This window comes from Arvicola amphibius, chromosome 10 (assembly GCF_903992535.2).
Source record: "Arvicola amphibius chromosome 10, mArvAmp1.2, whole genome shotgun sequence".
Classification (NCBI taxonomy): Eukaryota; Metazoa; Chordata; class Mammalia; order Rodentia; family Cricetidae; genus Arvicola; species Arvicola amphibius.
The window spans coordinates 73723267-73738744 of record NC_052056.1 but is presented as its reverse complement, the minus strand read 5'-3'; the positions used below and the strand labels follow the sequence as shown (position 1 = coordinate 73738744).

The 15478-nt window shown below is 42.5% G+C and overlaps 1 protein-coding gene across 1 annotated transcript in view; it reads right to left on the bottom strand.

Annotated features, from left to right (window-relative positions):
- Positions 1–15478, bottom strand: part of Klhl6 (kelch like family member 6) — a 37118-nt gene that overhangs the window by 5857 nt on the left and 15783 nt on the right. The window contains 6 exon segments of the mRNA XM_038346780.1: positions 2459–2696; positions 7457–7770; positions 7773–7905; positions 14283–14312; positions 14314–14439; positions 14441–14450. Coding sequence (XP_038202708.1) covers positions 2459–2696; positions 7457–7770; positions 7773–7905; positions 14283–14312; positions 14314–14439; positions 14441–14450 — 851 coding nt within the window.

Here is a 15478-nt window from a genome sequence, read left to right as displayed (position 1 = left end):
TGCCTTGAGCCTTTGTCTTTGCTTTGTCCTTTTCGGAGGTCTCTACTCAACACATTGTGATGTCGATTCCATTTGTGTAGCATTAAAGATTAGAAAACACCATGGAAACTTTCAACGCGGTCTTTGTTAAGAGAGAACAAATGCTGTGCATTCCTTAGTGACTTCACATCTGGCTGGTTCGGAAAGCATATTACAAAGATGAGAAGAGCTACCCAACAGCTGCCCAATCTCCCTCAGGTGTCTGTGTCCTCAGTTCTTTCAACAGTGTGTAGACTGCTACAAGATATTTAGAAGATTCTTCAGAAAAAGCTTTCTGTGGTGCGGGTGAGGAAGCAAATGCCAGGCAAGTGTTCCACCACCGCTGGAAGAACTTTTGAAGAAAAGGAAATGAAGAGAGAAGGTCAAATATGAAAATTTATCAAATATGAAAATAATATCAAAATGAAAATAGTGTGAGTATAAGGTTAGATAAACTGACCGATTAAAATTGAATACAAAAACAAACTCAAATATATAGAAATAATTAAATGTTGTTTAGCAGTTGGCCATCTGGAGACAAGTTAGATAGCTATGTCACTTTACATGTAAAACAGCTTTCAAATGTGACTTGGAGAAGGATGTAGGAGACTAACTCAGTGATTTGGAGAATGTGATACGAAAGTAGAACCACACAGGAAAGAAAATGGTGGTGAGAATGTAAATGAAAATTAAAAGACAATCACAATCTAAAGGGAAAGTAACTATACCACAGAGCAAAGGATATTTAACAAGGGATGCAAAAAATTAGTAAGAAAAAGATAAACACAAAATAATAGAAAACATTCAAAGGCTAATAAGCAGACATACTTTAAAATAAATACAATTAACCAATAATTATATGAAAACTTACTCAATATCACTAAAGATACAAGAGTGTAAATGTATATATTCTAGTCTATTACATCAGAAATAATTGTTGGTAACAATCGTTATGAAGGATGTAGAAAATGAGCTCTGGTTAAGCTACAAAATGTGTAATCTTTGTGGAGAAACATGTAGCAACTGACAAATTTTCAATTCACTAATCTTAAGACTGCTTCTAGGAGTCTTTCCACAAATTCAAAGCTATTGTGTATGCAAATGTCTGCTAGAGTATTTTTCTGAAGTAGATTACAAACAGCAAATACATGTGCAGTGGCAGAGATCAGTTCTGATTACCAAATCTGTTCCTCCTTCCTGGATGTATAGTTAAAAGACATTGCCGACCCTACCTCTATTCTGGGAAAAAAGGACACACTGTTGGCTCTTGCCAGTGGACTGTTTGTGGCATTACAAGCTAAAGCTTTGTGGAGTAGCTGTGTCTTCTCCTTCAGGCCCTGTCTGGGGGATGGCAGAATCCTACGTCAGAAGGAACCCGAGTCCCTGAAGGCCGAAGTTAAGCGATGGCCTCCTGACCCCCCATTCCCACACACTCTTGTTCAGTCATTAAGTGGAACTTGGGACTTGTTGAAATAGCTAATATTAGTTATCCTAACAGAATATAAAAATAAAATAAAATTATTTATAAAAATATCAAAACATGGGAATTATCATGGAACCAAACAACTGCCATATTTTACTTTTCATTCTCTGTATTGTTCAAATTATATGATATTTCTATAATAAAAAGGAACTTATAGCCTGATCAACATTATGAACAGACACGGAGATCAGCTAACGTTACCCTTTGGAGGACACTAAATACAACGAAGCGGGAAAGGGATGTTTGCATTCTTCTTTTAATATTAATGAGAAGGACTAGGACCCAGGCTTACCCCTGGATTGTGATCCTGTCCAACCCCAGGATATAACCTAGAACCTCTCTGAGCCCTGTTTTCTCCTACTTCATAATTTACCCTCTCTTGCTGTGACTGGTAATTGCATGTTGTTAAAGTACAGGTTTACCTACTAAGCGGTAAAGATGACAAGAGACTGTGTCATTCAAAAATATCTATTGAGCATTTTCATTGCTAGGTGCGAGAGAGAGCTTTAACTCTCACAGAACTTTAAGTCTAAGGAGAAGGCAAGCACAAATAACTGTTAACGATTAAGCAACAACTTAGCAATGAAAATGTATATGTATTCCCATTACTTCAGCAGAAGCGGATCACAGAATGCCTAAGAAGTTTGGGGAGGTCGGATTTGTGGGAGGATACGACATTTCATTATGCTAGTCCTACACTCAGATCAGTGCCCTGTGCCTGCAACAGACTGAACAAACCATTTTGCTGTCTGTGCTGCTCATATTTCAGCATGTATGGAGTGATAATGTTTTCTCCAGGAAAAGACCACCTAAGCTCCTGGTTCTATATCCTGACCCACAGAGCTAGAACACTGTGAACTCACAGACATTCTCGCACGGCGGTTGGTTGGTTGGTTTTTACTTAGGGAAGCATAGCATGCTTTTGAGGAACTGCTTTGATCCCAGCCTCCAGCTTACCTGAGATGTAGACCTCATTTTTTAATGTCACACAGGCAAACTCTACCCACTTCTTATTCTCACTCTCCAGCTCATGCTCTGTCAGCGGGAGCTTGGCCACCTCCAGGCGACTGCGCCTCAGGGGGTCCAGGCAGGTTACCTCGGCCACAAATCGTTCATCTTTTGTGCAACCGCCAATAATCATGAACACCTCAGACTGGAACTCATGCATCCTGGGCTTGGTGCGCTCTGAAATAATCTAGAAATCAATGAGAGGATGTGTGGACAGAGGGAATAGAACATGACGATGCACAGCCTGGGCTGTGGAATCACAAAAGGCAGGTCCCAGTTTCTAACTCCACCACTGTTAGTCTTGTGACTTCTCCTTGACCATGCCTTCATCATCTGTATGATGGCTGTCTGATTGTAACTACCCAGTAGGTTTGTTATATTAAATGGCATAATACATGGACTGTGACGACCCAGGGCCTGCTGTGTAACAGGTACTGAATGAATTGTTACCTGTCATTTCTGCTGCTATTTTAAGACAAAAATCTGTTTGCCACCAAATGCACCTCCCGCCTCTTCTCTCCTACCTGTGCTGAAATCTGAGCTCCTGGAATGAATGTCAAAGTTAACATCTATTTAACACCTATTGTTACAATGCAAAAAAAAAAAAATGAACAGGCTGGGGCGTCCACGGGAAGGAGCGGACACACATCACCCTTCAGAAGGTCTTTATTGAGGGGGGAGCTGCAAGGGATGGCAGGCCTTCAGGTCCAAAGAAGAGCTTCCTTAAGAGAAATAAAGCATTGTGACCACAACCAGCCATAATCGGACCTTAAAGATGTGCGTGTTGGTGGGGGATGAGGGTGGGAGCAATGACAGAGACAGAGAGCCTTTGTTTCAAACCCCAAGAAGAAAGGGTGTTTCTGACTCATGGGTTTTCAGGAGATAGGCAAGCTTCACACAGGTACTTCAAAATTCAGTCTGTACTATTGCACCTGCCAAGGGGCATGGAGCAGGCTGTAGGAAGGACCAGAAGCTGGTCTTGCTGGTATAAGGGGGAGGGGCTACCAGGCTGTGGATGCATGCTTTCCTTCCTTATCAACTGTTTGTTCTAGAAAGAGAGCTAGGGGGACGGGGGGGGGGAGGCTTGTTTTGGGAGAAAGAAACAGAAGGAGGGTCTGTTTTCTAATACTTATTATACACCAAGCCCTGGGCCAACCACATTATATAACATTGCAATCTATGGTAATGGTCACTGATACTATTGACAATCCCTAATAGAAGGAAGAGGGGCCTTTATGTGGGAGTCCAGCCATTACTTGTCTCCTACTCTCCTCCAGCTGCAAGTGATCTTGGGAAATGCTACAGTAAATAAGAAGTCCATCGGTAAATGAAAATGGGACTCTAGGGTGCAGTTTCTGTAACATCATCATCCATAATGAGGTGAGACTTTTCAGTAATGCAGCTCTCCGGGGGTCACCCAGCTCACGAATCTAACTTCAGTGGAATCGTTATTTCGGTTTGTCATTAATGTCTATCTAGAGTGAGTCTTGTAGTATGTTTGTGTCTCCCCAACAAAAGTTTTCTTGTTTTGTTTTTTGTTTGGTTTTTCAAGACAGGGTTTCCCTTAGCTTTAGAGCCTGTCCTGTCTCTTGTAGACCAAGCTGGCCTTGAACTCACAGAGATCTGCCTGCCTCTGACTCCCGAGTGATGGGATTAAAGGTGTACACCACCACTGATCAGGTGGCTCCCCAGCAAACATTAACAACATCAATTTTGTTTGTTATTTTGTGTGTGTGTGTGTGTGTGTGTGTGTGTGTGTGTGCCAAAGAGCTAGATCCAGTAGATTTTGCATCCCCACTTTGTGAGCTTATACTGTAGCCATAGCATTGGTAGCGGGCCTGTTAGTTGTGAGTTCAAAGGAAGAGTGGGAAGACATGGGACAGGATAAACCCTCATTAATGTGCTCAGCCTGAGAGCATAGCAGTAGAAAGTCCATGGGGTAAGGATGGGAGCAGTGGGCCAGAGCTGGGGGACATTTGAAGGTACGAAGCTGGTTGGTAGGATTCAAGCAAAGAGTTGACACCAAAGACAAACAAACAAATAAGTGCTTTCTCTGCACCTTTCTTCCCAACATCAGCCTGATTTCTGTTCCCAAACATTCCCTCCCCACAGCTGAGGCACAACCTCCAAAACAAGCTGGTCATCTTTGTTCAGTAAGGATTTTGGTACGGTAGGCAATGCTTCAAGAACAGTCTTATGATTTACTATAAGGACATCCCCTTTTCTCTAATGGATTCTCAGCACGAAAAACAATCAGTACCTGGGTCTTATGGGTTTCTATGAGTCAGTGGATGGATGTATGTATGGATGGATGGATGGATGGATGGATGAGTGGACCGACAAGACAGGAAGCCAGGGTCCCTGGTAGGGACTCCCCTTACAATACAAATCAGTGTGGTACCCAGTCTCCACAATGGCCTCAAGTAATGTCTTCCTCCCAGAACTCAGAGCCCATACTGCTCCAGAATTAGTCTCTCTAACCAAAAGATTACAGCAGAAGTGGTGTTCAACCAGACTACTAAGGCACTAAAGCTTCTATATTGATTGCTTTCGTAGTCTAAGATAATTTGCTCTGGTGGAATGCCATCTGCCATGTAAATGCCCTCATGGCAGAAAGCACAGCTTCAAGCCAATAGGCAGTAAGGCACAGATACATGCCTGGCAATACTGTGATGAGTAGCACGGGATGCTCAGATCTCAGTTGAACTTTATAGGTTGCTGAAGTCTAAGCCAATAGATAATGTTGGATCGACACCTAGTAAAGAAACTTTACATCAGAGCCACCAACTAAGCCAAGCCATTTTACATTCTTCTTTTTCCTTTTGCAGTGTAGGATTGAACACAGGGCATCATGCATGCTAGGCAAGAACTCTACCATGGATCTGCAACCCTGTCTGCTGCTTTAAACTGTGAAGTTGTAGGGTAATTCATTATGTAGTGATTCCCAATTGGGTAACAAGGATAGGAGAAAGAAAGGTCTCAAATCAATGTCCAAAACTTATTCTTTAAGAAACTAGGTGAGGGAAGTAAATTCAGAATGTAAACATGAAAAAAAAAGAATTCTATCATGATCAAAATAGAAAGGAAATTAAATAGAAAACAGAAAACAACAGAGAAAATAAAATTAAACCAAGAGTTAGTTTATTGAAAAAAATCAACAGAATTTATGATATCTCTAGCAAGACCAATGGGGCACAAAGAGCCACTATCTGGAATTCAAGATGCTATGTTACTACAGATTCTATATAGATTAATTATAGATCCACATCACCACATAGTCTATAGATAGTACTGATGATGGGCGGAGTTGAGACAGCTTTATGCCAAGAAATCCGGAACCTATATGGATGGAGAAATTCTGCGCAACTCCGTTTGAAAAGTAACAGACCAGCACTGTGTCTGTTAGCGTGATATGATTTGAAGTGAGAATCTCCTCTCTCAAGGGAAAACCCCAGGTTGACCAAAACCAAACTCCCAGGATACCTGTAAAGAATAAATGAGCAGCAAGCATTTCTAAGAACAGTCAAGGAGTACAGCGATCCACACAGATGAAGGAACATCCTCCAGAGGAGTCGCAGACAGATACGATTCCTGAACAACTTTGAGCTGAGGTTTCTACAATAGCCTGCAGATGAGGTTTGGCACATTTTGCACAGATGATAGGTACACATGAGGTTTTCACGCCTGTCAATCAACAGCAACCTCTCCCTATTCCATAGCTTTTTGGTGAGCTTGCTCCCTCCACTAAATCTGGCCTTGTCTTTACAAGATTATGAGTAAAAAACATCTTGAGAAATTGCAAAGAACAGGTATCAGCAAATGCCTTCTCAATGCCCATTTGGTCATCCACTAAACACTGCCAATCACAACAAGTGAGATTTCTCCTAAGATCTAGAGATGAAAAGTCCAGTAAGACTCGGTTCCTGCTATAACAAGTTGCAGGTTTAGAGTATTACAAGATGATGAATTCAGTGACTACCATGTGACTGAACCAATGGCCAGAAGAACACAAAGGGTTCTCTGAGGAAGGTAACCTTGGATTTTGAGTAGACACAGAGTTAGGTAGAGGAAGAAGAAGGAAGCATTAGACAACATTTGCCTTGTCCTGAAGGCTGGAAAACCATATCCTTTGGGGGAGCTGGACACAATAAATAAAACCACCAAGCAGAACGTCAACATCAACAACTAAAGAAACAGAGACCATGAATTTGAGCATAAGGGGATACACGAGAAGAGTGAGGGGGAGGAAATGGAAAGAACAAAGAGATGCAGTTATATTTTCATTCAAAATGGATTTTAATTAAATTTGTTTTTAAATTGTAAATACAACACACACAGTAGAGGTGGGTAGTAAATGATGCCAGAGACCTAAGCAGGAGCATTTTAGTGAACAGAGCTCAGGGGACTTTAGAACACAAGGGTGGATGGCTTCCTGAAGGTGAAGGAGAGCCAATGAAAAGGTCAGGCCAGGAGCAAAGTTCACACCTGCATCCTTTGTCATCCCAGGAGTGGGGATGAGTTGGTGGGAGGCCAGACTGGGAGCACAGTACTGAGGTCTAAGGAATTCAGGGAAGAGAAATGAGGGGACTCTGGATCTAGGCAGCATCAGAACCGAACAACAGATACAATGCTTACAAGAGTGGGAAAATGTAAGGAAGTAGAATCCCTTCAGAATGGTGACTGGAGGGGACCCCACACAACTGGGCAGAGGACGGATGTGACAGGCACGGTGCCAAAAGGTTTCCACTTTTCACTAAATACTCCCCACGGCTGTGTAAAAATGTGCTATCATCCCCGTTATACAGATCAGGAACCCCAGCTTCTGGAAGGACTGAACTCCTCTACTTGCTGTCCTGAGGCGTGAGCAAGGGTCACTTGCATTTCTGAGAGCCCTGGCTCACTCCTTACATTGCCAATAAAATGCAGCACCTCTCACATCCAACCTACCTCGTTGCCGGAAAGGTGGTACATCCTGGCTTCCTGCAGCAGGGGGAAAACCTCGGGGCACTGTCTTATGAGAGGATCTGCTTCAACCATCTCCACGAAGTACCACGGGTCCAGAAGTGGTAAGCGCACATTCTCAAGAACACAGGGGAGTAGGCAGAGACGTTCTGATTGTTTGTGCCGGACCCAGCTCATCACTGTCTCAAACACCTGAGCCTCCTCCGTCACACAAAGGTCGTCACTCTTCAAGATGTGATACAAGGTATCCACCGGAAGTTCAAGGAACTCCTCAGAGTTCAGAATCTGAACAAAGTTTGAATGATGTAACTTTGAACTTGCATCTTTAAACTTTCCAAGGAGTGTGTGTCTGCCAGCCTCAGTATTCCGATACAATTTTCTGGGTTCAAGGCTTCTGTGAGGAAGCTGGCACAGGCATCCACCAGCTGCAGAAACTAACAGAAAGGTAGAGAGTCAGGCCCGGAAGTGCTTAGTCCAAGAACATTGATCAGTGAGCTGTGTGTGTCAGCAAAAACTCAGCAGCAGCCTGAATTTCGAACAGTACATTCAGGTAGCCAAGAACTCTGTAAATAATTTAAAAACATCTTACAGATTACATTAAGTCCTCTGAAAAATATAAAGTATTGGGTTTTCAGATCGTGCATTAAATCTGATTGGACATCTAGATTTATTTTGTTTATTTTATAGGACTGGGGTGGAACACACAGCATTGCATGTGTTAAGTAAGTGCTCTGGTATCAAGCTATTTTTTCCTAAATTTAAGCCTCTAGATTTAATCACCAATTTACAAAAAAGATATAGAAATATATACATATACATACATACATACATATATATATATATATATATATATATATACACACACATCCACATCAAGATGGTAGAAAACTCCATGGAACAACTGGTCTAATTTCTCCTGTAAATATGTTACAAATGTAAAAAAGGGAGAGGAGGAGGGGAAATGTAAAAACAGGAGCTCTGCTTGCATCCATGAGTCTATGGGGCAGCACAAATTGCATTTAGTGGGTTATTTTTCTAAAGGAGGATGATGAAGTTGGGAGGAGAGATGAAGAGTAAGAGTGGGTCCTCAAGGAGTTAGAGAAGTGAGGTGTAAATATGACCAAGAACCATTATATGCATGTATAAATTATCAAAGACTAAAAATATAAAGATGAGAGATTTAGAAGTTATATCAACTTACTACAAAGTATGGACCATACTTGAATGTCTGATATAAGCAGCAAATTAAGTCAGATAAATGTTTGCAAGCACTAATATTTGAAGACATGAAAAAGTATTATTAATTTCAGGGGGCAATTATGGTCTTACAGTTGTTTTTAATAAGAGTATCTTTTGAACTAGGGTTATGGTTCAGCAGATACAAATGCTTTTGAATCAAGCCTGGTGACCCAAGTTCTGATCCCCAAGGGAATCTGACATATAAAATACTCCAGTTTAAGATATCACGCTCACTAATCAAGCTATGGGACATATTTCTTGTTAATGTGTTATTTACTCCTCCCCCAATGTATTACTATCACTTTTATAATTGAAAAAGAATAGCTTGTAAAAAAATTTGGTTGGCTCCCATATCCCACTTTAAGTCTACATCATCTTTCACAGAGGAATATGAATTTAATGTTTGGGCAGCACTTTATAAATTACAAACCACCATCATTGCCGTTGTGTTCAATGCTGATATTTCACAGATCACAGCTCACAGGCATCTAGTTCACTACTGTTCTCTGGGGGTTCTGCTCTGCACAAGTCTGGTCTGGACCTCTCTTTGTCCACTGGGTTCACAAGATCACGTTCTCAGTGTGCTTGAGCTGCTCACCTAAGTGAAGGAAGAAGGAGATCACAGGGAAGGGCCAAATGAGGAAGCCCCTCTGAGGGCAGGTACTGAGAAGAGATATGGGGTCAGACCTGGCAGGGGAAGTGTGGTATGCAAAGGACAGGTTCTGGTGACAAGGAGCTATGAGAATAAAAGGGGAGGGTGGGGCAGGAGTGGTCTTAGGACTGGTTTTGAACTGGCAGACTGAGTTGAAGAGAGTTCGATCTTTACACTGGAGTACCCCTCCAAAACACATATCCCCCATTTTCAATGTCATTTTCAATCACAAAACATGATTTTTCCCTATCAGAGCATAGCTTCCAACTTATCATCTAGAAAATGTTTCTTTGAGATCCAACACAAAGCTGGAGAAAGATGGAGCTGGTGTTGCCTCCCTCTGCTCTGTCTGTAGAACCCAGTGTGCCCACAGCTCAGCTCCTTGCTTGAGGAACTGTGAAAGTGATTGAGCTGAGAATCCTAATCCAAACTGTTTGTTTGATCTCTGTATGTTTTTTTTTTTTTTCGAGACAGGGTTTCCCTGTAGTTTCTAGAGCCTGTCCTGGAACTAGCCTCTTGTAGACCAGGCTGGCCTCGAACTCAGAGATCCGCCTGCCTCTGCCTCCCGAGTGCTGGGATTAAAGCATGAGCCACCACCACCCGGCTTTTTTAAAATTTTTTTCTTTATATTTATTTATATCTTAGTAGCCCAAAGACGCCTCAAACTCTTTATCCTCCTGCCTCATCCTTTTCAAAGACTGAGATTACAGGCTTGTGCCACCACACTCCACTCTGGGAGACTCTATGAGCTACTCACTGTTATGGTAACTTAAAGAAGTGTCTGCTTCACCCTGGGTAAATAACTGTATAAATAAAAAGTTGGACGGGAAGAATAGAAAAAAGCCCACCTCTCCATGAAGACCTTTCTTAAAAGCCAGTTCTCCACCCCAGTGGCTTCTCTAATTCCCTGATGTGGAATCCATTCTCATCCCTTCCTCAGCCTCATGTGGAGGTGCCTGTAACAACTCTGCTCTGTGCTCTGCCCAGCCAGATCTAGCAGCCCAAAGGTTCTAGGTCATGATTTGTTTTTATTTCCAGCAATGTCTACTATGAAAGTCTGACAGCGGATGAGTTGGAAAGGCCAGACAGAAGAAAAAAGCCTTCTATTAGACATCTGGAATGCACTAAGAGCCGAGAGTACTTTCATCTGTCATTGCACTTTAACAAACTATTTTTAAACAGAACTCTCTTATTTAATCAGTAAAAAGAGGATATTCAAGCTACACTTGCAAATGGACATTTACATGCTACATTTACAAATTTAAACACTTAATATTTTACCTGCACCCCGACAAAGAACGTGCACACATGCCTCAGCCCTCTTCTCCCTCCTCTCCTCCCTCTCCGTCCCTCTACAGAGAGGAGGAAGTAGAGAATTCAGAGTAAAAGACATTGCCTGAAGAAACATAATGGGTGGCAAGATGAAGCCTGCTTTCTAAGGACAGTGGCAGGCTTGCACTGATGAGCTAACAAAAGCCAGGAGAATCTCAAGAGACCTTATGACCACAAGGGAAAGTAGGTTTCTCTGACTGCCAAGTTCTCCCAAAATAATGTGTCAACAAGCATTTTCAGAGTGATCAACCGGTAGCTGGGAATTTGCTGGCATGTGAGAGAGTATTGAAAACAAGAAATTGTTTTTTATGTATTTGCCTTTGGATAAATTTTCAGCATGTTGTTCCTCGAACCTGGTTTTTAGAACTGAGAGATGACAAATAATAGTAACAGGTATAACCAGTTCCTGTTTAGATGGATAAGTGAATTAAAAGTTACAGTCAACACCTGACTCTGACAGGAACTCCTAAAATACCACCAAAGAGACACGACCACACAGGAAACTCCTAAAATACCATCAAAGAGACATGGCCACAGTTCCCATAAGAAATGTCTGCCTTAAAGAAGCCATTGAAGGTCTTTTGAGGACTATCTATTCTGATTCTTTATTCATTTTAAAAACTTTCAGCGCATTTGTGTGTTGTATGTGTGTGTGTACTACATGTGTGCATACACATACACACACACGTAGTACAACATTTGCATATTATGTCAGACATCAAAATGTCAAATGGTTGTTCTCACAATTAATATCCTACTCTGAGAGTAATATATAGTTAACACCAGGCTGTCTGGGATGCTGGACTATGAGAACTATTTCTGAATACTTGACTTCTACCACACCTTAGTCTCATGTGAACATTGCAAATATTTCAACTAAAAGAATCTAGCTGATACAAAAAAAACAAGCAAAGAAATAGCACCAGGCACACACCGTCCGATGAAGTAACATATGAAAAGCTAAGATACCATAATTCCTCCCAAAATGACTAATTCCACAGTATGACACCTAGTGAGGGTGAATTAAATGAAATCCCAGACAGAGAACTCAAATGAGTTATGTTCAAAGAAGAAAAGAAGCTCCTGGTTATAATACAAACAGAGGAATTAAATAAGGAAAGTCACGTGCTGCTGGGCACACTCCCTGGCCCAGGAGGGTGTGCTCTGCTGACAGCTGGAGCACACACAGTGCTCCTTACACCACCCCAGTGGTAAGTGAAGTTACGGCTGCAGGATGCCCCACTGTGATACCGCTTATCCATACACTTCTACCTCTCCGAACCCCAGCTCTGAGATCAGAGACGTACAAAGCAGCTGCCCCAGTTCGACTCCCCCAGCACACACCATAACTGAGTCTGGGCAGTTAGAGAGAACTAGAAAGTTGGCTGGGCAGGATGACCCAAGTTCGGTTTTCAGCATCCTTATCTGTCAGCTCACAACTGCTAGTAACAACTCTAGCTGCAGGAATATCCTCTTCTGTCTCTGTTGGCATGGGTACACCTCCCCCCCCAACACACACACACAGACACGCACACACACACACAAATATGTAAAAATGTGAAAACAAAAATACTGAAAACTACATTAGAAAGAAAAGTAGATCTTTTTTTATTGTGTGAGACTTGCTTTGAGACAGTGAGAGAAACAGGAGACTTGACAACGACTCCAAACTTTGTCACTCAAAAAAATAAGCTTCTACCTTGGTGCCAGACACTACATCTGTAACAGTAAACATCATAGATATTACTATTTCCAGTTTCCCCATCTTTAGACAAGTCAACAACCCTCCCTACGTTACAATAAAGGGTATTAGCATGAAAATAACAAGGACTGCTGCAGCTTTCCTGAGCAAAGGTCACTCTGCTCAAGGTTGTAGGCACATTAAGTTCAGAAGACCTCTTGACACAGAAAGATTGCTCTGAGGGTATATTGTTGGATGGTGGGCAGGACGGTGATAAACTATAAACACTGAGCATGGAGTTCGTGAGTGCCCCCCCATAAAGAAGGATGGTTTCCTATCAATCAAATAGGTTGATGATGAGCACAGAGAGACGGTCAAGGCAATGAGTGTTTACTGACTTGGGGACATCACCAGAAAACCAGCCCAGCCAGAAATAATTGGCCTGACATCTTCAGGAAGCCCTGGGAAACTGAGCCTAACTGGTGGTAACCTGTTACTCAGATTTCATCAGGGCTGCTTTGTAGTGGATTTTCTATTTTCTTTCCATGATCCTGTCTTTTGTTTGACCTTATAAATCCCTCCCTCACTCTAGCCTCAACAGAGCTAATCCCACTACCAACAAGCTTGGACCATGAACCCCTCAGAAGGTAAGCATCCTGGATTCTGTTCCCTTCAATACCAAGCTGATTTATGACCCAAGCAGAGGCCACCTCCATAGGAAACAAGCTATGTACAAGATTTGATACTTATCCCCAGTTCCCGGAAGTGATATGGTCTATCCCTGGACTGTTTCTTACACATCTAGGCAATGAGGACAACATTAATGGAATCAAGATCAATTCAGTATGACTCTCGACCTAGGCAAAGATGATGGACCCCTGTTTTAATTATGGATGCAACCTGATATTATTCATAGTCTAATTATTTTATGAAGCTAGTGTAATTACTACAACTATGAAGCAATTACTGAACAGAAACAATATATTACTTTGAAGTATTTCTGAAGTCCCTCCCTCCTCTGTGACACTTCTTACCTTCTCAACGCTCTTCTTTCATAGCCACCGCAAAGTGCCTGCCACACAAAGTCTCGACTCCCCCCATATCTAGACATCATCGCCCCGAAAGCTGCATGGTGTGACAGCAAGCAGTAGTGTCTCCCATCAAAGTCAGTCCCACATCACAGCACTTTCAGTTATTCTCTGTGTTGCCTTAATTTTGTGTCCAACTCATGATAAAGTCAAATGTTGTGTGTAGGAAGCCCTGGCACAACCACTGGCTCTAACTAGGCTGCAACACCAGACAGACACTGCGCTGCAGTCAGGGACCAAGGCACCACACTTCCCCAATGTTATAAGGTAAAGCAGGCAACACCTCATCGCATCGCTGTCACCAAGTGTCCAACTGAGCATCTCTGACCTTCAGGTAAGCTTGCTTGCTCTCTTGCTCCCTCCCTTCTCTCTCTCTCCATGTGTGTGTACCGTCTCTCTCTGTGTTTATCGCTGTCTTTCTCTGTATGTCTGTCTTAGTGAGTGTGTCCATCTTTCTGTCTGTTTCTGTGCTTTCTCCTCCTGTCTCTCTTTCTCTGTGTCTATCTGTCTGTATATCTCCCTTCCTCTCTCTCTCCATGTGTGTGTGCCTATCTCTTTCTGTGTTTATCTCTGTGTCTATGTCTTTCTCTGTATGTCTGTTTTATTGAGTGTGTCCCTCTTTCTGTTTGTGTTTATCTCTCCTTTCTCTCTTTTTCTGTCTGTCTGTCTCCCTTCCACTGTGTGTGTGTGTGTGTGTGTGTGTGTGTGTGTGTGTGTGTAAATTCCAGATACAGATCTGGAAGCAAGCCTAAACAGGTCTCTAGAGCTACCTGCTTTAACTCACATCAAAGAAAGCACAGAACTTGTTTGTTCACACACCTGGAAAAGATTGGCGGCCTCCAGAACCCGGCTGAACATTGTGCTTGGTGATCAGAGCCTTGCTTGTGTATGTGTAGTTCAGGAGAGTGTGCATGGTCTCCGCATCCACCCCTTTAATAATGATCCTCTTCTCATACTTCTCCTTTAATTCATTGCAAGAACATAGCCCTGGAAGAGAGACCTGTGATGTGAATCCTTCCAGGACTCTGGGTTCCAGACCTGAACAGATCCCCTTTTAGAGTCATCTGCCCTCCTGCAACAGTGAAGTCCCAAATAAGAACCTGAACTGATGGCCAACATAGAAAACAGAATCATTTGATGCGCTGACTTCTTGAGATATTTCCCCTTGGTTCTTTGGGCTCTCCTTGTAGATCTCCTAGCATGAAGAACTCTTGAATGAAGTCAATGTACTTCAATGGATTTAATGGATTTCATCATTAGTCTCTCTGGGATCACCTGTACTCTTGAACTGAGCTGTCATTCCTAGAAGTGACTTTCATACTCTCTCTTAGAATCACACACAGTGGATAACATCCTACTCTGGTTTAGCCTATATCCCTATTCCCCAGAATTAGAGTTAGAGAGGCCAGAGCTCAGTACCAGGAAGGGACAAACAAGCAGATTGTGTCTAGAGAGAAATCAGCTCCAGCCTAATCCTGCAGGGATGGGACAGTGCACTTCATGCTGTCCCAGCAGAGATAAAGATACTGCCTTTGACCACTGTGAGACCACAGACAGCTTCACTCCAGGAACAGGTAATTCTCAAGCATCCTGGTTTTCCAGGAGCCCAGGAGAAAGCTGAAAAGTGCTGCCCGATGGCTGTGGTGGGCAGAAGAAGGCTAGTGTCCAGGCCAAAGCTGAACTCCACTCACTCCATGGCATAAATGAGAAAATATAAACAATGCAAATGTTTAATGGGTTATTGGTAAATCCCTACCTTACTGATGTACTTGAAGAATAAGTAAGATTACTATCCATCAGTAAAAGCTCAACAAGCAAGATATTCCGAATAAATCAGGGGGATTTTAAGCTGAGGAGAGACATGGGGGTTAGGTGGATGAATTAGTTACTTTCTTGTTACTGCACCTAAACACCTCACAAGAAGTAACTTAACAGGAAGACGAATCCTCCAGCTCCAGGTCCTAGGGCACAGGCTACAGTGGGAGAGAAGGCACAGCAGCAAGGACATCTGTGCA